Below are 24,522 nucleotides of genomic sequence, written 5' to 3'. Positions count from 1 at the left end.
GTAGTCACAGAGCAAGGGATAATGGCTTTGAAAGGGGGAGAGATTTAGATAAGATATTAGGAAGTAATTCTTTACTATGAGGGTGCCGAGGCACTAGAACAGGTTGCCCAGAGAAGCCAGGGATGCCCCGTTCCTGGAAATGCCCAAGGCCAGGCTTTGGGCAATGGACAAGGCTTTGAGCAACCTGGTCTAGTAGAAAGTGCCCCTGCCCATGGTAGGGGGTTTGCAATTTTATTTCTCTTAAAAGTAGCCTTATGTAAAAGCAGCAGAAACTGCTGGGTAACTTTTAAAAAAAAAAAAAAAAACTTAAAAAAATAACCTAATGAAGTGCTTCACATTGTGAACCTTTTTTTTTCTCATTTTCACAGTGACTCGTAAGCACGTGGTTTTGACATCAGTACATTAATGCAGTAATACTGTCAACTTGGTCACTTGGTGGTTTTCCTAGCAAGAAAAAATTACACCAAATCTCCTACAATCCTTTTGTTCAAACGATCCCAGTCTCTCAAAGCTGATAAATAAATATAAAAATCCCCATGCTGTTTTCACAGCTGGATGCCGTTTATGTCATGCAGGTTAACTTTCCTGTCATTTTTAGGGAAAACCCTAATGTCTTTTCATGTATTTAAAATATGTAATTTTTTTTGTGTCCTATTAGGTTTTCTCTACAGGGATGTACAGCTAAAAATGTTGTCTCTTCACCATAATGATAATTATTTAGTTGAAAAAAAATAAAAAAAATATATTAATTTAGTTTTAGTTTCATGTACATTTCATATATATTTTATAATAAAAATAATTCTAGCTTTCGCACACCTCTTCTAGATAAGACAGACACTTTTAAAAAGCGACCAGATGCTTTAGAAGTGGAGATTGTACCATAACTGCAGAATAATGGGTCTGCCTGGGATGGAGTTAAGTTTCTTCAGAGCAGCCCATATGGTTCATGTGGCTTGTTTCTATGGCTGTATGGGTGTTGATAACAGACCACTGTTTTGGCTATTGCTGAACTGTGCTTGCACAGGTCCAAGGCCTTTTATTTTTCCATTCTACCCCAGAGAATTAAGTTGAGGTAGACAAGAGCTTGAGAGGGTGAGCAAGAGCCAAGCAAGAGCTTAAGAGGTGAGCAAGAACCAAGAGCTGACCCACATTGACCAAGGAGATATCCCATGTAGTATCATCACACTCAGAGGACTTAACATGAGAGGAAGAAGTGAGGTGGATTTGGCTTCCAAGTAGCTGTTTTTCAGAGCCTGGCAAGAAATTGCTCTGCTTCTGAGAGGTGTCAAGTGTCCTTTCTTTCAGTTGCTTTTTTCTTTTTCTTTCACCTATTACACTGTCTTTATCTCAAACTAAAATTTTTCTTGTGGGTTTTTTTTTGCACTTCCTCCTTTGAGAAGAAGGAGGGAGTAACTGCATTATTGCTTTGTGGATACTCAATAGTGCATTTTTCTTGTCAAATGCGTTTGAATTTGACTAAGTAGATCAGTGATTATAAGATATTTTCAAATCATAGGCTGAGAACACCAGAAATGCCACTCACTCCTCCAACACACAACTTTTTAGTTTTGGTTTGTTTTTTTTTCTCTCAGCAATAACATTCTTAGAGAAATAGATTGGTTTGAGCTCAGTTTATTTTGGTTTTAATCAGGCTGTTTATAATGTATTCAACAGCAATCTTTTTATTGGACCTGCTGTTTTATTGATTATATTTTGTGTAATGGCAGGTTTAACTTGTGAAAATTTGGATAAATAGTAAGTAAGAAGACAGTAGATCAGTGAATATGTTCTGCAGTGTTTGTTGCTGTCATCTTTATTTACTATATTTTTAAAAACCTATGTTCATAACAATTGCAAAATTGTCTTCAGTGACTCTCCAGATTTATGTGCTACTCACCATGAATAGTGACAACAGAATTGAATGGTGAGAATATCTTGTCTCTTACGTTTTAGATAGCATTCATTGGCCTAACCTCATTGCACAATAGCTTCAGAGCATTTTGCAATAAACAAGGCAAATTTAAGAGCAGTTAGAGTGGTGTGTACAAATTTCAATTAGATTCATTAAAACTATTTCATTGTAGAAATGTCGTAATGGCTTAACTGAAGGAAACTTGTTGAAATCCATAGTACTCTGATAAATTTATGCTAAGAAGCTTTTCACTGTTTAGAAATATGTATAAAAATAGGTTTTAAATCTTGTTAAAATATATCCTATTATCGTTTCTCATTCTTTTACTGCTAAGTGTTCTTATACACATATGTAATGCAGGACATTTTCAAAAGACTGTTATGATTTTAAGTCTGGGTATTCTCCTGAATTGTAAAGAACACACTTTAGGTTTCAGTACTGAAGCAATATAGAAACAAATAATAATAATATTCTCACTTCGGCATCTCTGTCCTATTCTTTTGTACTGCATGTGGTAATGAGATGTTCTTTCTAAACACGCAGATTTAGGTTTTGTCTTCATAGTAGAATCAGTTTAAAATAATCCATAAAGGTAGAATTACAAGAGACTCTTTTTGAGTTAGAAAATTGAATTAAAAAATCACTATCATTTACATTTTATCATAATATATGAACTCATATGAAAACCGTGAGCTAATTTGTCTTTACTTCATGTTTCTCTTTGCTTACTGTATCTTGAGTTAAAATTTAAATGAGCATTATTCAGAGCCAGTTAGGGTAATTAGTCATAGCATGCAGAAATTTTCGTTGACCTCTACTTCACAATGACAGGTCATACTACTAAAGTTTCTGAATATTAAAAAATTTGCTTTATCAGTAGGACCTGCAAATTTCAAGGCATTTTGCAGATGGAGGAAAAGCGTTGCTGTTTTGTTTTCAGGATGAAGAAGTATCTGTGTAACATTTTTTCTGCACAGACTCATGCATAGCCACTCCCCAGTCTTTCCCTTTGTCTTAGTCTCTAGGTAGCTGTCTCAGGTGCAGCAGTGATGCTTACTCAGCTTTGCATGGGCCAGTCATGCTACAGGAAAAGTTCAGCAATGTTTTCTTTTTCTTCTGCTAAACATGTGCCTAGGACACCATCACTCCATCTTGCATGCCACCATCTTTGCAGTAAAGTTCAAGTGGTACTGTTAAAGTTAGACATAGAGTCAAAACAAAAAGGAATATATAGTTATGTTGATTCCAAACAAGACATCATCTGGCCAAGCATCACGTCTCCAAATACTGTTGAGAATGTTTGGAAATGGTTAGGGAAAGGCAACACAGGGCAAATTTATATAATAATTCCCTCTAATACTACTCTGCTCTCCAACTATTTATATCTCAGGGTCTTCCTGAACCAACTGCAGTCTGTGTTCTCAGTAATCCCCAGTGAATTTCACTTTGCATTTGAACACTTTAACATTTGAGTTCAGCAGGTCCACTTTTACAGTGGTAAATGTGATATGTACAGACAAAATCTGCTAGAAAATATGATGACACTGCTGTATGCTTGTCATTTGCTCTTTGCTTTGAAAAGGCCCAACTCTGGTATTTCACAAATGTAAACAAAAAAGACGTGATTGTACTTCGAAGCATTTTCTTGTATCTTATTTATGTTGTTTATGTCATAGCTGCTGTACAAATCAATCTTTGTGAGTTTCCTGATGAGCAAATTGCAGGCTATTCAGGTTAGGGCAGCAGTCATGAAGAGGCATAAAGACAAATGTGAACTTAGAAAATACAGCACAGGCGTAAAAGCATTAGCTTGTTGATCTTCTACAGATTTCCTGATGATTAATTTCTTGTTGTGATATCTTGGCTATTCAATGTGTCTTATTAAGTCTGGCATTGTTTTTTATGAGAGCTGTGTCTCAGAAATTAAACATTTTGTTTTTAAGAAAACTTGTGAAGGGCAGAAGGTGAAGCAAAAGTACTTGATTTATGATGAAAAGTATATATCATTTCAAGATGCATTTTTAAAATTGATTGTAGTAGCTACTAAAATGTATAATAGAGTGTTTTAATCTTCCATTATTTATATTTTCCTTCCTGAAATGGAAAAAAACCAGTCAAATATAATTGATTGACTTTCTGCTTTCTGGTTTTACTTAAATTTTACAGTCAGTGCAGTTTACCAGTACCAAATTGTATTTGTAAATTTTGATATTATTTTGAGCTAATAAGAAAATACTGGCTTTCATGCATCAAGTCAATCTCATTTTCTTTACAGTAGGAGATTTTATACTACCTACTGCAACATAAATGTAGAACAACAACAACAACAATAACAAATTATCCTAAGAGTTATGAAAGTTGTACAAGGTACTATTCTTCAAAAAAAGACAATGTTTGTTTGTTTGTTACTGTTGAAAAAATGTATTGAAGTACCCACTTCCAAAAAGTCACAAGACGGGAATCTTTTGCATTCGTACTGTTCCTACCTTCCCCTTAAGTTCCTAATAACACAGAAGTTATTACAGGCTGGTGTGGACCATGGAAAACAATGTTTGCATTTCAAACTGTGACTGCATTTCAAATGGAAAGTTTTAAGATTTGAATCGAATGAGTATACACAAACTCATATCTAAAGTGAAAAAAATAAAAGAAATTAGGTTTTTAAAAGTTTTTGAAAAGAAATTATGTTTTTGAAAATAAAATTTAGTACAAATGGCTTTGATTTTTGTTAACACTGTGTTCCACTCTTCATGTAGAGCAGGTGACTTCCATCCCACATGCCTTTCTTGTAGAAGCTTTTCTTTACACTTAGTGTTAAAACAGGAATTTAGATATCATTACTAACCAATGTGGAAGGGATAAATGAGGAAGCAGAGGAAAAAGATCTGAAGGTAGAAGTGCTTCTCAGTGTCCAGTCTCCTGATTGCACTACAGCAAAAAAAGAGAAAGACAGAAAGAAAAAGAAAGACAAAGGCAGGAAGGCGAGGTGAGGCAAGGAGGGGAAAGGAGAGGTGAGTAAAGGGAAGGTTTGGGAAGGGAAGGTTTGGGAAAGTAAGGTTTGGGAAGGTTTGGGAAAGTTTGGGAAGGTTTGGGAAGGGAAGGTTTGGGAAGGGAAGGTTCGGGAAGGGAAGGTTCAGGAAGGGAAGGTTCGGGAAGGTTCGGGAAGGGAAGAGAAGGGAAGGGAAAAAGCAAAGAAGGAAGGAAGAGAGAGAGAAAGGGAAGGGAAGGTTTGGGAAGGTTTAGGAAGGGAAGGAAAGGGAAGGGAAGGGAGAAGGAAGGAAGAGAGAGAGAGAGAAAGAAAGAGAAAGAAAGAAAGAAAAAGAAAGAAAGAGAAAGAAAAAGAAAGAAAGAGAGAAAAAGAAGGAAAGATGGAAGGAATGAAAGAAAAGAAAGAAAGAAAGAGAAAGAAAAGAAAGGAAGGAATGTTCACAGTTGGAATTTAGGCTCTCAGCCAGCCATCAAATTGATTTAATATGCATTAGGCCTAGGGGAAAAAATATGAGGATAAAGAATGGACTTTTCCCACACTGGTGTAATACTGGGTATTACTGTGTACCAAATGTCAAAGAAAAGTTGTCACAGTAATTTTTTATCTAAAAATGTAGAAAGAATGAGAAAACAGTACATAGGAATTTAAAAAATGCAAATTACCGCAAGATTGGAATTATGTTGATGATTGTATTTATCTCTAAGGCTAAAGCCATAGTTCTCAGGTCATTCATGGCTAGGCTTCGTGAATGAAGATTTGGGAAGGGCTCTACCCATGTTTGTTACAAGCGCGTTGGTTGCTAAAGAGGCCAATACGAGATAGACAAGTCCGATTGCAAAAGGCAGAGCAGAAGGACTCCTTAGGTGGAATATTCTGCAAGATACAATTCCGTGGTTGGAAGAATATAATTTTGATCCTGACCATGTCCACACTAATGTTTTAATTCAGATCAAGAGTGTATTTTCACAGAAACTCACAGTATTGTCACCACCTCCTTGCGCGCTGTTTCACATTGCAAAAAGGTTCCAAAAAGTACAGCCTGGACCCTTCCAGGTGAGCCTCAACTGGAAGATGTCCTTCCCCTTATGCACTATATCTACTAGTGGTTATTCATTCAGCCCATGGACTGGACAGTAATTCAGTCATAGTAAAATAAATTCATGAAATATGTACAGTGGGCACAAGGTCCAACTGTTTGTTCTCTTTAGAGTGACCCTTGAAGGTCTACACAGCATGGTAATGTGGGGAGGGCCTCCAACCACTAGACAAGGCTGGAGCTGGAGAGAAATAAACTATGAGGAAACATAAAGTACCCTTAATTTTTTTTAGTGTATTACTTGTAATTAATGGTGCATCTAATTTTTTCCACATGACTTCAATAAGGAGAAAAAATGCTTCCTTAAACTGAAGTTTCTGAAGTAACCATTGTATTTATTTTTCTCTGACTCTATCAAGGAAAGCATTCAAGATGAATGCTTTAGTTTTAGCCTACTAGGTAAATAACTAATCAGCAGGCAATGAGCTATACTTTCAGGATCAGTATCAGCAATACAAAAGATAAGCTATAATACTAGACACTTAGGTTAGTAAACAGTTGCAAATTTCTAAGCATTCTTCTGCAATTAATCCCCAAAAGTTCTAATCACACACAAACTTATAGAGCTGGTTGTGCATTAGGCCACCTCCAGGCTGCGTGGGTCACTAGCAGCCCCATTGCCAAGGAGTGGACTTTCCCCCATTTTCTCTGTGGGATATGTAGTTGCTTCAGCATCAGGTGAGCTCCTGCCACTCCCAACCACCCACTGACCCAACATCCCACAAGACCCCAGACATGCTTAGACACATCCTTGTGTGACAGCACACACAGACAGCCTCTGGATGAGTGCAGATGCCACACAGGAGGATGCTCTCTCCAGGATGGAGGGAGTTTGCAATATCGTGGCCACTTTGCACAATGTCAAACCGTGTCCAGCTGCTGCCCTCTTTCCGCCTCCCTATCTCTCCTTTTACAAACTGTCATGCTTCTGTTGCCCTCCTTTTCAAGCTGACCTTTGCCTCAGAAGACTCTGGTTCCCTGGTTACTACTCAGTCCGACTGGTGGTCATATTTCCCTCTGTCACAATAAGTTTGGAGCAAATTTCTGCTAAGACAGTTTGGGGTATTTCACTCAACACACATTGGATACATTCACATTCCTCTTTTTCAGCTGTTGCTGTCTGTAGCATTTTGCAGCTGGAGAGCCTTATCACCCTTCCAAACCATTATTTAAGGAAAGACAGATTTGTGAAGTCAAGAATGAATATTACTGTTAATACCTTTCTGTATCATTACGTGGAAAAAAATCCAAATAAAACAAAAATGAACAAAAAACCTCTTTGTTTTCCATATTAAGCTATTTCCACTCCTTACTGCATTGCATTAACCAAGTGAGAAGAACTTTCAGGTTCTGTCAAAACCCAAGTCTAAGAATTTTCAGATCACAGAATGCCTTTCAAATCACACCAAATTATAAACTGGGAAATAGTTTTAACTGCACTTAAAAACATATATATATATAAAAGGCACAGAATATAAATCCCATCTCAGAAAAAAAACCTGCATTCCTGCTCTGAAATATTCATAGTGATCACAGAAAAAAAACCACAAAACTCTTAGTGTTGTGTATTTTGAACAAATAATTACTATTTGCCTGAATTTCTTCAAATACCTTTGAAGAAATATCTTGCTGTGGTATTCAGAGCATAAAAGAAAATACATCAAAAAAAGACAGGTTTATGAATTCAGTTTGTGTTATGTGGGGCTGACTCTTTGCCATGATGATTAGTTTTTAAATTAAGAAAATTTGTTCTTGCAATTAATGAAAATCAGCAGACAGCTGTGGAAACAAAAGAAATCTTCATTTGTCTAACATCAGATATTCACTGACTGCAGTTTTATGTACCTTTTAGTACATTTCAAAATTACAAAGTTCAACCAGCTTTAGCTTGATGCTGCTAGAAGAGCTAAAACATGTTTAGGCTCCGAATATTAATTATCACACTGCTTTAAAGGTTACAACAGTAACTTTCTCCAAGTGAGGTCATAGTTCTGATTGAATAAAGCCTTAATTATAGAATATTTTAGAACATTGCAGTGAGCTGCAGCAACAAAGCCAGAAAATGGGTTATTTTTTCTTTGACAGTCCTAAAAAGATAATAAAGGCATGAGAAAAAGAGAAAAACACATCTGTTAAAAGAAGAAATAAAATTGAGATAATTATAGATTAATAGTTTGTTTATTTTTTCTCCGTTGGTATAGAAGAGAAAGAAGATGTTACTCCATTCTAACTACTGTGCTTGCCATTATTGGAGACTTTTTTTAATGAGAAAGCTGGATCAAATGGACATGATTTGTATTACTGCAATTGGAACAACTGTTTTCTGAAAAATACAAAGACTCATCAGCACTTGCTGACATTTAATACCTACAAATAATTACTAATTAAATATTAAAAATATTCTTTTGTGTAGAAGTTAATACATTTCATTCAGTCATGACTAACTTTGCATTCAGAAATTTATGCCACCATAATGGAGGCTGTAGAGAAGCAAGATTCCGGATGGGAACAGTTCCAGGCATGGAGAAAAGCATACAGCAATTGGCAGGACTTTCATATGGACTTTACTGTTATTTCACTCTACACAGTGCACAACTGCACATGCCCAGGCTTGTCATGAGTTTGCCTGCTGCCTGCTTCCCCCACTCCTCCCCTTTTAACCCATGTCCGATTCTGGTTGGTCCCCCTACTTGTCTCTGCCCTATGTTCTGGCCCTTTCGGCGCCCGAGCTGAAAAAAAGTGTGTGTGCACACCTGAATAAAGAACACTGCTTGCATCCTTCCTCGTGTCCTGTCCCCTCTTTGGACCGTGACATCAGGCCATATAGCATTCCATATTTACAGTTTAGTCCTGATGTGATATTGCTTTTAAATCTTCAGACAAAATTTTGCATATCATTGTAGAAATTTTACCATAGAAAATATTTTAGTGAATGTCTGTCAGGTGTGAATGTCTGACACATCTCATTTTTTCTTCTTTTCTCCTGCCTTGCCTTCTCTTCCGCTTCCTCCATATTGTGAACCCCTTCCACCTTGTGGATTTTCATTCTTCCTGTCACCTAAAAAATTACTACAGCCAGCGCAAAGAGATCTGTTCCCCCTTGCCAAAGCAGGTGAAATATATTGCAAGGCCTTTTTTTCCCTAGGAACCCAAGACTTCCCTTCTAATCTTTCCTAGGATCATGAAGGTCTTGTTACTGCAGGCTCAGATGTCTCATGATAACAGACTCATATCAAACTGCACCAGACTACATATCTCCTGAGTCCTGGGTCCCCATTCTAGCGAATTTGTCTGAACAGATAATTAGCTTGGAAAATCCTGCCAAGTGATGTCCTTGTTTTGTCTTGATAAGCAGCTGTCAGTGGTGCCTAAATCAGTAATGTCCATCTGAAAATTTGCATATCCTGTAAGGTATTTCTAACTGACTTCTGACTCAACAGTTGTCTAACAGGAAAAGGTCTGTGGGAGTTACAGAGAGGAGTGTGAGTACATGGCTTACTGGGGTAATTTGGACATAGCACAAGTCTTACCTGTGAATGATAGGCAGCATGGATAACTGCAATGTTTCACCTTGTTTTCAAAAAACCAAAATTAATCTCAGTCCTAATCTTTGAGTCATTTTGTTCTCAGTTGCAAGACAAGCAGCAGACTTGTCATGCTTTGTTTTTTAAAATCTGATAACCAGAGTATGGGAACAAAAAAACGGCAGCGCAGCTTTCCCTGCAATTTCCAAGGAGAGAGACAAAACCTGATTTGTTCAGATAAAGCCTCCCTACCAAAGGCTGAATTGATGTGGATTTACCTGCTATCTTCCTAATAAATATCCTCTGTGAAATTGAAGTGCAATTTTTTTTCCTAGGCTTTTTCATGTTCCTTTGACTATTTTCTTCTGCCCTCTTTTTTCTGTTTCTGAGTACATCTATCCATATCACAAGTACAGTAATTTAAATAGCTGTGTAGTTCAGGACAGTTTTGGCAAGTATTTAAGTTAGAGAATCTTGTTCTCAGTTGATGACTGGCTATCTCACATCTTTGCACTAAAATAATTTCCTAAGCTTTTTGACCCTACTCATATCCGGTTAAAAAATGTTTAAAATCTTCTGTCTGTATTGTTGCATTGTTACAGAAATGCTTCAGAAATGAAATAGTGATTCTTCATAAACATGACCTCTGCGGTAGGGAAAAACAAACTAAAGTCAAACAGCAAAAGAATGAGTTTCACTGCCTGTTCTGGAGACATTTAACTAGGACTGTGACCTTTAAAAAAAAAAAGAAGGAAAAAAAAAGCACAGAAGATGAAAGTATGGGAAGATGTGTTGTGAATATGTAGATACCCTGTAGCTAACTCTGTGTCTCATGAACTAAAATTATGGGGTTTTGCCTTTTAGGTTTTTTAAGTACTGGCGACCAAGCTGCAAAAGGCAACTACGGATTACTTGACCAAATCCAAGCTTTACGTTGGATTGAAGAAAATATTGGATCTTTTGGAGGAGACCCAAAAAGAGTTACTATTTTTGGATCTGGGGCAGGAGCTTCCTGTGTCAGTCTTCTGACACTCTCCCACTATTCAGAAGGTAAGCAAAGCACTTTTTTTTTTTTTTTTTTAACATAGTAGTGTCATGAAAATGGCCATATGAGGTAGGCTGAGTTAGAATTATATGAGGTCTGTAATTTTTGGAAAATACCTACTAGCTAGTATTCTGGATTTGTATTCGTCAACATAAAAACATATTTATAGGGAAAACTAAATGCTATTACATCATAAATCTCATGCAACTAATGCTATGGGCAATATTTTTTTTCTAGTTTTATCAACAGATTCCACTGGGTCTCCTGTCAAAGAATTTTCCCTAATTAAAATGGAAGAGAGCAGTGACCTTTTTGATTTTTTATGCACTCTTGGCTGCACTTCCAACATATATTTAGCTGCTTTCTTCGCTTAATAATAACATAACTTAAACTTATTAAAAACTGTATTTAACTCCCCACAAATACTCTGTGATCCCACACAGTGTTCTTAAGATTTTGGTAAGTGAGCTGTGGGGTTTCTACCCTTTCTACCCTTTCTACCCTTTCTACCCTTAACACTTCACCCTGCAAAAAAACCCCAACAACAAACCCCAAGAATGTACAGCACCAGTACCAAATAATAAATATTCATGGTGATAAGACCAAATCTACAAAGAATTTATAAAAGAAGACAACACAAAAATATCTATTGTATTTATAAGTCCATGACATTTTTATCATATTAAAACAGACAGGAATTTGTGACAGAAAGCTAAACCATAGCAAACAGTCATAGCAGAGTGATTGGTAAACACACCCCAATTTAAAATACATACAATTGTGTTTGACAATTCAGTCAGTTGATACAAATAAGAGTGCAGTGGATAAGTGTTGAGCAAGCCATGCCAAAATCATGCAGATGGAACTATGAAAAAGTTAACTGATCAAATAATTGAAATTTTATTGCATGTGCATTAAGTAATCATCTCAAAGATATATCAACAAGAAAACCCACATGCTTTTGTATCTATTGCTGTCTTTGACATTTTGAGAGCTTAACAGTAGAAATCATGTCAAGAAGACATCCAAGCATTTAATTTTAAATATAAAGTAGGCCATTTTAATGGTCTTACCAGAGAAAAAGAGATGGGGCAACTTCACCATTAAGCTCCCTATTGCTTTTCAGTGCTCTGACACAAAGAAGCTCTTCAGATCAGATTTTCAGTTCTCTTTTTATTAGTACACATAAAGCAACCAGAAAGAACTAACGAGTCTCGTCTCACTCTCTTTCAAAAATATTTAAATATATTTTTGTTTTCAACATATAGGCAGTTCTAACACACACATGCAAAGTTCAACATGTAGGCAGTGCTAACATATACACACAAAATAATAATAAAAAAAATAAATGGTAAAATTTTCTGAGTAGAAGATTTGAACTTATTAAATTGCTTTTATTGGAGCAGATTTTTTGAAGTTATATGATGCATGGCTTCTGTGAAGGAAATGAGAGTGTGTAGTTTTCAGTTGACCTTTAAACTACTGAAAGGTGCATTCATGAGTGTCATTTACATGGTGAAGAGGATATAATTGCTTGTAGCTGCCAATCCTTTAAAGAAATTTTCACATTTTCACTACAACTGTGGCAAAGCCAGATGACTTCCATCAAAGATGCAAGAAAACTGTAGTATAAGCATGAGTTTTGTTCTTCAAATAGCACCTGAAATCTTTTATGTGTGTGAGCACCAAAAACATGAGAGATTTTAATTAGTAGCTTATCAGAGATAGTATAAAAAGAGAGTAGTGGGCAGGATCTATGGAACTTGAATAGAAATTTTGGTTTATGCACTCTTTAGTGATTGTATAATCAAAGCTTTTTTTGCTTTGTAAGAAATGCTTTTAATTTTTTTGATACACATATTTTTAAAATATCTAATTGGATTTGTATTTAAACAATTTGCACCTGCAGGTTTGTTCCAAAAGGCAATCATACAGAGTGGAACAGCCCTGTCCAGCTGGGCAGTGAACTATCAGCCTGCCAAGTACACTCGGATATTGGCAGATAAAGTGGGCTGCGACATGCTGGATACCACTGATTTGGTTGAATGTCTTCGGAATAAGAATTACAAAGAACTCATTCAACAGACCATCACTCCAGCCACGTACCATATTGCCTTTGGGCCTGTGATAGATGGAGACGTGATTCCAGATGACCCACAGATTCTAATGGAGCAAGGGGAATTCCTTAACTATGATATAATGCTGGGCGTGAATCAAGGGGAAGGTTTAAAATTCGTGGATGGAATTGTAGACAATGAAGATGGTGTTTCCCCCAATGATTTTGACTTTTCTGTCTCCAATTTTGTGGACAATCTTTATGGTTATCCAGAAGGGAAGGATACACTGCGAGAGACCATTAAATTTATGTACACTGACTGGGCAGACAAAGAAAACCCCGAAACAAGACGGAAGACCCTGGTTGCTCTTTTTACAGACCACCAGTGGGTTGCTCCGGCTGTTGCTACTGCTGACCTGCATGCCCAGTATGGATCTCCAACATATTTCTATGCATTTTATCACCATTGCCAAAGTGAAATGAAACCCAGCTGGGCTGATTCAGCTCATGGTGATGAAGTCCCTTACGTGTTTGGGATTCCTATGATTGGTCCCACAGAACTGTTCAACTGCAACTTTTCCAAGAATGATGTCATGCTCAGTGCAGTGGTTATGACATACTGGACTAACTTTGCCAAAACTGGGTAAGTGTGACCCCCAGCATTTCTTTCCATTGATAACATACTTCTAAAATACTCAATACCCCATTGCAGTGACCTCAAACTCTGATTTTGCAGTAGTATTATAGAACTGTTTGCATTAAGACAGGAGGTAAATGAGCCTTATTCATATTTAATAGATTTTTAATTAGTGTGTTCCCTCAAACTATTTTCTTTCAGTAGCTCAGTGAGAATAATAATGCACCATGTTTTTTGTTCAAAAAATAGAATAATTATTAAGACAAAAAGCATGTCTCAGAGAAAAGGTGGCTCACTAAGATACTGAAAAATCAGAGGCAACATGTCTGCCACTTGAAGAAGGAACTGTCAGGCAGATAGCACTTATCTGCTGCAAAAGAAAGGAAGTTCTTGATTTTCAGTGACCTTCACAAGGATGAGGACTCAGGGAGGAATTAGAACAGAAAGGCAGACACTAGAAAAATTTTTCCCTCTGAGAGCTATAATGGCAATAATAAGTACTTGACTGGAATGAAGAAGAGATTCAGATAAAATTTTTGCTTTGAGAAGGTTAAAAATTTAAATTAATTCTGCTTAGAAAACAAAATAAAGACATCAATGTTTTGCTGAAATAGTGTTATAAACATCCAGGAAAGAACCCTCAAAGCAGCTTAATCTGTGAACACTATTAATAAATTCTGTTCTCTTCCTATAGCATTCTTTTAAAAAGTATTGCAGTGTTTTACTTGAGCAGTAAGGGCTTTTTTGTTAACCTTGAATCTTCAGTACTGAATTAAAACAAAGATACTTGTGGCACAAAGGAGCTGTAAATCTTTTCACTGAATGTTTAATGGTAGGATTGGGCTCTGGAAACTACAGCTTTACTGCACTGCAGTGAACGATTTGCAGCTATATAAGAAAAACTCAGAGGTGCCCATTGTGAAACACTCAGAGGCTTCAGTTCTTGCTACCTTTAATGAATCCAAATAATGTTCAAGGGAGAGGGATTTTGCCATCTTAACAAGAACTTGAAGCGTGAATGGAGTAAAAACCAATCAAATGCTTCAGGGCAATTTACAAGGCAAAAAAAAAGCTCTTGTTGCAACACATGTTAGGTAAACAGGTACTTTTGCATACAGAAACCCCACAGTTCAGCAACAAAAGTGAATGAACTCTGTAATATTTAGATGTATTTGGCAACAAGAAGTCATCAGTGCTGGGATGGGCAAACATCATGACAAAATCTTGGTTTATGGACAGAGAATGTCCTGTGCTGGCTGTACCACATGCTCAGAAAAATGATGATACCATCAGTTTGTCTTTATTTTTGTAGATGAGGTACCACATATACATAAAGGACTTCAGATCCTCACAAGTATATATAGTTGGAATTCTTATGGAGATGCAAGACTTCCACAGTCACACTATTGTTTACAATTACTTTATGACTATTCCCTGTAGATTAAGAAGTTGTATTTAAGCAGTTTTTGAGGCCAACAGGAGCTTCTCACAGTCCCAGCTGCCACCGTTACCCATAGCACTTTCCAGCTGTTGCTACTTGAAAGCTAATTTCAGCAGGCTATACCCAGTTCTCTAGTTGTGAAGCCATTGTCATATTACACCTAAAGGCCAAAAAGGTTCTTTGGGAGACCCATTAGTCATTTCTGAAACTTTCCCATTGTGGATGAGACAGGAATGGGGTATATATTCTATTACAGACTCACTCCTTTATAGGCAGTCTGAAAGATTTGTCATTAGAAATGACCTCTAGCTGTGAAATTTCAGTTTTCACAAGGAAAGGAAAAGAGCAACACAATATATATTACCTCGATGGGGTTTTCTGCTTATATGAACAATGATTAATTTTTCTGAAGAGTACAAGAAAATACTTGGAGGTAAATAATATGTTAAGATTACATTTGCTCTGCATCTCTGGTTCCTCCAATGGAAAAGAGAAGGTTGTAGCACCTCAAGCCTAGAGCAAAGACGATCTCTGGAGTAACCATTCTCCTCTCTACTCACTCATGTGCAATCTGGAATCCGTGACTCAGGTTCTCCAACTCTCAAAAAGATTTATATAGTTCAAGACTGCATTGTTGGGGGTTCTGCTTTGGGATCCCCCCCCCCCATTTTTAATTGATCATTTCCCATCCTAATTCTGATAGCGCTTGTCTTGCTTTGTGTTTGTACCCATGGCAACAAACATGAAAAATCTAACTGAAAGATTTTATTATTACACATTTCCCTGTAGGCGAGCCTTGAACATTAAAACTGCAGATATATTTATTTAATTTATAAGTCTCTAAGACTCATCTAATCTTGATGATTCTCCCACAGAGACTGCATCCAGGAACTTATTGTATAATTACAGCTCAGGTGGTTCATCGTTCTGATGGACAGTGTTAGGCTCTTAATGACTTACCACTCGTTCCTAAAAAGAGACACACTGTTCAATGGGCCTACTGCAAAGGCTGGGTTTGGAGGGCAGGTCAATCTTATAAAATCAAAACATAAGACCCAGTGTTTTTATTGTGTTTGACTTTGAAGTCAGCTACTGAAGCTAGCAAATAGGAGGTGACAAAGGAAGTGTTTAATGGCAGATAGTGCCTTGAAGTTGCATTTTGCTAATCCTTCATTCTCTACCTTCCTGTGAATCTTTTATTATTATTTTTATTATTCTTAACAATCTTTTTCTTTTTGCCTTGTCAAAACTATGTTTCTAACGTGCCTTAGAAACAGGCCAACAATTTTTTACAGAGTGGGTGTGAGATACTGCATTTGGAATACAAAAATAACATGAAAATACAGCTTTTAATTCCACTTTCTGCAGAATTATATGTGAGAGCTTCATTAAGAGGTGCACTTAGAGCTTCAGTCTGCTGCCAGTAGTACTATCTTAACTGTAATGGTAATTTTATGTGCCAAGTGTTCTGTTAGTTAGGACCATGTTACCTCCTTCGCAGATACATCAGCAGGGGGAGAGTGAATAGCATGAGGGGTTGTGTGCCAGTCCTTCACAGATACTCTGTCAGCTACACTCTTGTGAAGAAGGATTTGAAGTTTCACAGACTATGCACAAAGCCGTGCTGTCATTAGAGACATCTATCAGGTTTCTAAAAATTGCCCTCTTTGTGAAGAATTACAGTACTCTATTTTTGCTCCCATTCATCCAGCTCTACCTACGCTGGTATTGGGAAAGATAAAGGTCTAAATGATAGATCCTTGTTTTCTTTGTACTTCAGATAAAAACTCCAGAATTATTTCACTACCATTGATTCTGAAGAACAAACTTGCATACATTTCTGAGTTATTAAGAATGTCTATGTTTTATATTCAGTTTGGTTCTCTAATAGAAAGCATGATTAAACTTACAATTATAAAAGTATATTTTCAAATCAATTCTCAGTGAACTCTTTTATGAGGCTATTGCTTTTTTTTGGATGTTTTTGTCTGAAGAAATAACTGTCTCCACTGGCAAATCTGTATTAGTCGAACAAAACAGTGTGCTTATGGTTTGCTTTCCTTAGTGGTTATAATAGCTGACTGGAGCATGGCAACAGTGGGACCTAGTAATCAGTGAGGAAAGGAAGTAAGGGAAGATATGCCTGTGTATAAGTCCTTCAGGCAGGACTGTCTGTGCCATTATTAGTATTGTGACACTAGAAAAAAAATCAGCAGAAGAATGAAGAAATGTCAGTTTTTCTCTCTCCTCTTTTTTTTTTTCTTCCCATATGGAGGAAAGAGTAGTACTGAAAGAAAATTAATTATCAAAGGGCCTTTCGGAGTCTTGGAGACAAACAGAAAAACTCAGTATGTAATTGTGAAGACATATTGCTCTCCAATGAAATTAGAGAAGGACCCAAATAATAAAATACTTTAAGAGCATTAACATAACAGTTCCATTGTCCTATTTTTGCAGAAGTGGTTAAAACACAAGTTGTATTTTGCCATGTTGTATGGAATATGGATTATGAAAAGACCTCTTAATCCATCATTCTTCTCATGACAATATCAGCAGATATGAAATACTCAGGACTCTCGTTTGCCCTTCAGATCAGCTACTAATCCACCTTGTGAACAGGAGTGTGTGTTGCTTTTCAGTCGGCATCCATTGCAGGCACATTTACTTTATATTGCCTGAGAAAAAATTAATGCTTTGGTTGCACGTCTCTAGCCAATGAGGTGTGAATTAAATGACAATATGTAGCAACATCCTAAGTTGTGCAAAATCAGTGCAGACTGAAAGTGGGAGAAAAAAAGTGACAGGTGAAATGGGATTATCCTGCACATTAATGAAAATATACCTTAGGTAAGACAAGAAAGACCATCTTATTGTCTTCTGTTATATGGAAAAAAAGTTCAGACATTCTATGATGGGAACATTTTCTGTTGGAGAAGCTGTTTAAATTTAATTTTAAAGGTGGTAAAACTAAATAATGAGAGAGCAAAATGAATAATAATAATAATTAATTTTGTTATAACAGTAACATGAATAAAAAAAAATCTCCCTAACAACGTGTAGCATTGGGAAACAAGTTATCTAATTCCTATGAGAGTCATTACTGGAAGAAGTACAGAACTGAAAATATATTGTTCATATTATACTGTTATCATCATGATTGCAGCAGGTTTTTAAAGGAAGGTTTCCTAGCAACCTTTTGTTATGCATTATACATTTGAGCCTCAAGAACACCTAGAAGCATAAAGGTGATGTGAGGGGGCTAAAAAAGGAAAAAGGAAATTTGAAATTAATAACAGATAAGAGTTTTGCTGAATAGCTGATTTGATAGGAGAAATGATTTTCTGTACCTTTATGTTTCATGCCTACCAATAAAACTGGAAAATTATTCATAACAGGAGAAGCTGCCCAACTACCCAAGAAAAAAGCTTAACAAGTTATAAGTTGTAACCTTATGACTTTATTAATTATTTGCAGTGTACATAGGAGAAAGACCAAGGAAAGTAAAAATTCTCTTGTTTATATTACTGAATATTTTTCGCACATTGTCATTAATTTGTAAGACCAAGATCCATGCATTATTAGATCCTCTATTTAGGATTGGACTTAGTTATTCACTTTTCTTTAAAAAAATAATTATTTAGATATCTATCCTCCAAATTCAGAGAGAATATTGAGACCATTTATTTATTTATTAAGTAATCAACCCTAGAGTTGGTGTCGATCGTAGAGCTCTGATACCCACAAAAAAGAAATGACTTGTCTTTAGAGCTGGCTGATTTTTTTCTGTTCATTGTTTCAAGGGACAGCTTCATGCCCCCACAGAGTCATGTAAACAAATATTGAAATACAAGCCTACCCTCATGTAATGTTATTTTCTCTCTTGTGTTTGGAGGAGGCGGCAGCGTAATTGGCTGCTCCTAGTAGATATAGTTAAAAATGACAGATGGAGGTAGAGAATGGAAGAGGAGGAAAGGGAGATTGATATTTACTTGTTTTGTAGGCTGTTTATAGGGGAAGGGAATCACAGGATTACAGAATGGGAAAAGTTGGAAGGGACCACAGAGAGAATGCAAATTTAAAAGATGTTTAGTTGCTAAAATAATTATCTGCTGACATTTTTATAGGGTCATTAAAAAAAAAAAAAGAAAAAAAAAAAGAAAAAAAAGTGCATATCCAGCTTGGCTGCTCATTGAAATGAGTGCTCAGCTTCTTCGTTTCCTGTACTGTGTATCAAATGCAACTCATTTACCCAAACTAGCTTAATGAATTTGTTTTCCATAGGACCCTTCCCAGAGTCTTTTGTGCTGTGAATCAGAACAGCAAGGGGGGACAATGTAAGAGTTTCTGACAAGAAAAATGCTTTGCATTTTGATAATCTTGTTGATTTTTAACTTGCTTTAGAATTTATGCATTGAACCCCAAATTTCTGTAAAAGTAGATATATTGAATATGGCCAGTATCTTCTCATCTGGATTTTCCAAATCTTTCAGTCTGTTCTTTATGAACAAAAGAAAAGCTTTATTTTCTTCTTCAATGTATGTTAGAATCCCTCAAAGTAGCAGCATACATCTGTTTCTGTACTGCTTGGAAGTGAATATTACTTCTCTGGTTTGAACTGGGATGAACAATTCCCAAGCAATTATCTTTTTGTTCAGAATTAACAAAACTTGGCTAACTGTTAATACATAAAATTAAAAATAAATAAATAAATAAATAAAAAGACAGATAGATAGACAGATAGATAGATAGACGGACAAATAGATAAATGAAATGGTTTATCTTTTTTCTGAACATATAATAAAAAAAAGAAAATATGGAAAAAGCATAATGTTGATTAAATATCTGGCTTGACGATGTTGAAATAATCTGAGTTTTGTACTACTCCTCTCTCTACTACTACTTAAGTACTATAAAACTTGTTGATCTCAGCTAATATATGTCTCATCTTCATAAAGTGAGACAGAGTTAAGGCTCGCCGTCCTATGACCATTAAGCACAGTTCCTTCATAGCAATGATCTCATGGAACTTTCAAATAGGTATCTGCTAATGCAAATGATGGAAAGATTTGCAATATAAAAATAAAAATAGTTCAAAGGTTTTTTGCCAGCACACAGATTTGAATGAAGGAGGACTAGTAGCTCAGTAAAGGAACACAGAGATAAATGGTTTCCAGTTACATGTATTAGCCCTGCTACTTCATGTTTTAAAGGTTTTTGTTTGTAATATATACAGCTAATATTTCCTGTGTTCACATGGACTTCCAATATTGCCATAAGAATTAGATGCCCATATTTACTACTTACAGCAGTGGAAGTAGTGGTACCTTAAATGAGAAAGTGTCAACCCTGAGAAGAATTGAACCTACACCTTTACTATGGGGAGAGGTGATTAGTACTTCTCTAATACAGTATATCTCTAAGACATACTCTTCGGAGTATGATACTGAATCACAGAATTCAGATGTCCTGTTGGGATCTGAAACACTATCCTTTCTCTGTTTTCATGTAAAAAAATGCACTGTACAGTAAATAATTTTCTTTTGATTATTTATTAACAGCTGTTCTTCATCTAGGGAAGGCTTTTTAGCTTCTGTTTTTAGATTACTTTAAGTATTGCAAATCCATTAACTTTAGGATTGAGGGGGTTTGGGTTTTTTTGCTTTTGTCTGTTTTTGGGGGGACGGGGTAGATTAATGACTATAATGTTGTCTGGTTTTGTTTTTTTAGAGATCCAAACCAGCCTGTTCCACAGGACACAAAGTTCATCCACACAAAACCCAACCGTTTTGAAGAAGTGGCCTGGTCCAAATACAATCCTAAAGACCAACTTTATCTGCATATTGGCCTGAAACCCCGGGTTCGTGATCACTACCGAGCAACAAAAGTTGCTTTCTGGTTGGAGCTCGTACCACACCTTCATAACCTGAATGAAATATTTCAGTATGTTTCCACAACAACTAAAGTCCCCCCTCCTGACATGACCTCATTTCCTTATGTGACGCGACGTTCTCCTGGTAAATTGTGGCCAGCCACCAAACGCCCAGCAATGACACCTGCCAACAACCCCAAACATTCAAAAGACACCCATAAAACAGCTCCAGAAGATACGACAGTTCTGATAGAAAACAAGCGAGATTACTCCACGGAGCTGAGCGTCACCATTGCTGTGGGGGCATCCTTGCTGTTCCTCAACATTTTAGCTTTTGCTGCGTTGTATTACAAGAAGGACAAGCGACGTCACGAGACTCACAGGCGCCCCAGCCCCCAGAGGAACACAACCAATGATATAGCACACATACAAAACGAAGAGATCATGTCATTGCAGATGAAGCAGCTAGAACATGACCATGAGTGTGAATCGCTGCAGGCCCACGACACACTGAGACTAACCTGTCCACCTGACTACACGCTCACTTTGAGAAGGTCCCCAGATGACATCCCGCTAATGACACCCAACACCATAACCATGATCCCAAATACATTAACAGGAATGCAGCCTTTGCATACTTTCAACACCTTCAGTGGAGGACAAAACAGTACAAATTTGCCCCATGGACATTCGACCACTAGGGTATAGCTCAGCCCTTCCCCCTCTACCCTCACAAGCCACTTGGAAAAGAGAAAAAAAAAGAAAAGAAAAAGAAAAAAAAGAAGAGGAAAAAGTTATAATACCATCCATTGAACACCTTGTCAAAATCTAAAGTAAAAACAAGTAATAGAGAAGGACAGTCATTATTTTCTTACTGATCCTTCCCACAGAAACTCACTGATATTAAAGATCAACTACAAACCCTGTGAAATGTGAAAAGTGTACATTACTGTTGCGATACTGCTTTAAGATCTCAGCCACTTTGATTGAAAGTTGAGGCCAGAAGAAGTAATTTAAAATGGTGTTTTAAGTGTAACAAGCAAAGCAGAGTCTTCTGGAACACAGAGCCAGTGACTGTACAGGTGTTTTGTTTTGGTTTTTTATAATAAATAAAATAATAAAAAAGATTCTTTATGTGCCATACCATGAATGGCCATTGATAAAACAAAGACATCACCATGGGCTTTTACCCAGCATATGAAGCTGTAATCCAGATGGGGAAAATAGAATTTTATTATTAAAAAGAAAAATAAAAAAAAAGAGGAGGACTGACTATGCAGTAAAATACGTATAGTTCTGCGCAAAGAGATGACTTGCCAGCCTGAACTATATTTAAAGAAACTTTGTAAAAATGTACATAGCTGTGAGTTTAAAAACAAACCAACAACAAAAAAGCAGCTTTTATTGATGTTTTCAGTTTGAAAAGAGCTTTTAGAAAGATTGTGCATTCGATTGTGACCTATGTGTATATACATTAGTCATATCACCTCTGTTTCCTCCAAGACCAAAGGAGGAATTCCTTCTTAATTACTAGTGGTAAACAAAAACCATGAGTTTTTTCTAACATGTTTCATTTATATAAGGCCATGGTGTCATGCAGAGGATACAGTTGTCTGTGTGACCTGCGTATTTTCTCTTACAGGTTACACTAATGCATGTTAAAGTATTCATAGGAGATTGTTGTTCTTTTCTGAAACATTTTTTCTATAATTTAATTTTGTGTTAGCCTTTGTTAAATTGCAACACAACAATGGATTGGAAAATGAAGAGAAAAAAACACAAAAGAAAATAATTACTATTTTATACTTGTTGAACTGAACCAAGAAACATCTAATAATATATATTCAGAGTCCAGTTTGTAGTTCTTGGTTATTGAGATACCTTAGGAAGAGTTTTGTGCCCTGACAAAAGCAATGAAAGCCTGTGTTTTGGTCAGCCTTCTCTGAGGAAAATTAGCTCTATATTCACCAGCAGCTGCAGTAGAATCTCAGCTGATAAAACACCTCCTAAATGATATAAAACTACAATTTGAAAGTGGGGAAATGCAAGGTTGGTTGGCTGACTGTTTTTCAAAGTGTTCAGAATGGTCAGTGTGTAAGGAACGTCTCAACCCAGTATCTTGATTTGTGCTTGAGAGTGTACCTGTCACAAAATGCTTATTTTGCTGATTTATTGCACAGCAGTCCTGTAGTCAAAGAATATTATGGAGAGAGAAGCAGAGAGATCATCAGCTGTTCTGCATCTGAACAAAATTGAAAATCCCAGAGATCATCAGTCTCAGAAAAGGCAAAATTATTAGCTGGTTATTCCCTTCGGCCCTTCCTTCACTAGAAAAGCAGAGGCCAAACAGAGCTATCAAACAAAGTAATTTGACAGTTTGATTCAAACAACTGATTTGAATGTGAAAAGCTAGAAATCAGTTCTCGCAGATGAAGATTGCTTTATATTTTGTCTTTGAAAGTTACTCTATCATTGAGAGATAGTAACCAAAGATCTTTAAACAAATTGGTCTGCACTTGAACCTAATTATCCCAGATGTATTTTCTATTATTATTCCACAACTACACTGCATAAATATCATCTGTCCCATAAGTATCTAACACAAGATGCCTTGTACCTCTTCTTGTTTTCTACACCTTTTGTTTTTGAATAAAATATCTTGGAATAGTTGCCCCTACAAATAAAATCAAAGACAAGGTGATTCACTGAGGTCTATTCATCTGCACAACTCCTTGTTGTAGTAGGCAATAAAACAAATTCTGAATGAAAGAAGTGAAAAGTTAATGACATGATAAAAATGCAACATGTGGCTGATACAATCCTTTATCTTTAGTAAACATACTATAAATCTGACCTGGAAGCTCAGGTTGGAATGTGATAAAACAGCAACTTCAAAGTACAATTAGTAGGAAATGGAAAACTGTTTTGTTTTTTTCACTGATCCATCACATAATATTGATAAATGCTGACTCTATACCAGGCCATTTCCACCAATTATTTAATGCCTCAGCTGAGATGCAGCAGTTCATAACTCTTAAAAAAAGGTTTAAAAAAAAAGAAAAAAATAAAAAAGAAAAAAAAGGTAATGATGCTTGACATCATAAGCAGTTGGGTATGTTTGTAATGTGAATTACAGTATTTGTTTAGTACTTCCAATTGTCTTCTGCTAGCAATATGTACAGTACTGTGTCAGGCTTGTGACATTTGGGTAAAAAAAAGTTCCTGTAAGTGAATGATTTTAGCTTTTAAAAGTAATTACAATCAAGTTGATTTAAAAATTTGATACATCTGGACTGATGTATGATTTATAGAGGGAACAGATTTATAGGGTCTTCATAGAATTCTATAATAATGATATCAAAATATACTTTGAAACTGTAAAAGAAAAACAAAAGTACTTTCCCAGGCTTATATTCTTGTCCTTATGAGGCACACAGGGTTCAATGGTTTCTTCTGTTATCGTTTTGCAATTTTTTGTTTTTTGCCTTAAGTAATGATAGAAGATATATATGGCTGGACACATATGTATAAACTTTTCAGCAGCATTTTTAATAATAAAATATCACGGTATTTTCTAATGCTTTGTGCAAATAACTACGTGTTCATCCTTTTGTGTAGAAAGTCTTTCAGAGGTGTGTTTTCTGCCCCATCTCCATTTTATTATCTAATGTAAACAATGCCTTGATACACAGTATAAAAATATTAAAGTAACAGAGGTTGCACTTTTAAGTTAGCATTGAGTTTTCATGGCTTTTGTAGTTCTATAAGTCTGCAAGTAAAAGGAAAGCAACTCAGACAATGAAGATGTAGGAGAATAAGTTCCTTATACTTATTACCTGTATGCACTGCAATTCCCAATGAAGCAATGGCTGAATTATTTTGTTAGTATTTTCTGAGGCACTGAAAAAAAAAGCTTGGGTAAGCAGCTTTCCTTAATCGAGTATAGCTTAGCA

General features: G+C 36.2%; 1 protein-coding gene across 2 annotated transcripts in view; it reads left to right on the top strand.

Moving 5' to 3' along the window:
- The window catches only part of LOC113984666 (neuroligin-4, X-linked), a 181,039-nt gene extending 156,741 nt beyond the window's left edge, over positions 1 to 24,298 (top strand). For both annotated transcript variants that reach the window (XM_027714858.2, XM_027714859.2), the window contains 3 exons: positions 10,386 to 10,571; positions 12,476 to 13,265; positions 20,428 to 24,298. In XM_027714858.2, coding sequence (XP_027570659.1) covers positions 10,386 to 10,571; positions 12,476 to 13,265; positions 20,428 to 21,277 — 1,826 coding nt within the window. In that variant the 3' untranslated portion in view covers positions 21,278 to 24,298. The remainder of the gene's footprint in view (positions 1 to 10,385; positions 10,572 to 12,475; positions 13,266 to 20,427) is intronic.
- Positions 24,299 to 24,522: the final 224 nt, after the last annotated feature.

Source organism: Pipra filicauda, unplaced genomic scaffold (genome assembly GCF_003945595.2).
Source record: "Pipra filicauda isolate LSUMZ 115617 unplaced genomic scaffold, ASM394559v2 scaffold440_size556015_pilon, whole genome shotgun sequence".
Lineage (NCBI taxonomy): Eukaryota > Metazoa > Chordata > Aves > Passeriformes > Pipridae > Pipra > Pipra filicauda.
The sequence above is the reverse complement of the archived record's forward strand: the minus strand, read 5'-3'. Positions and strand labels throughout refer to the sequence as shown.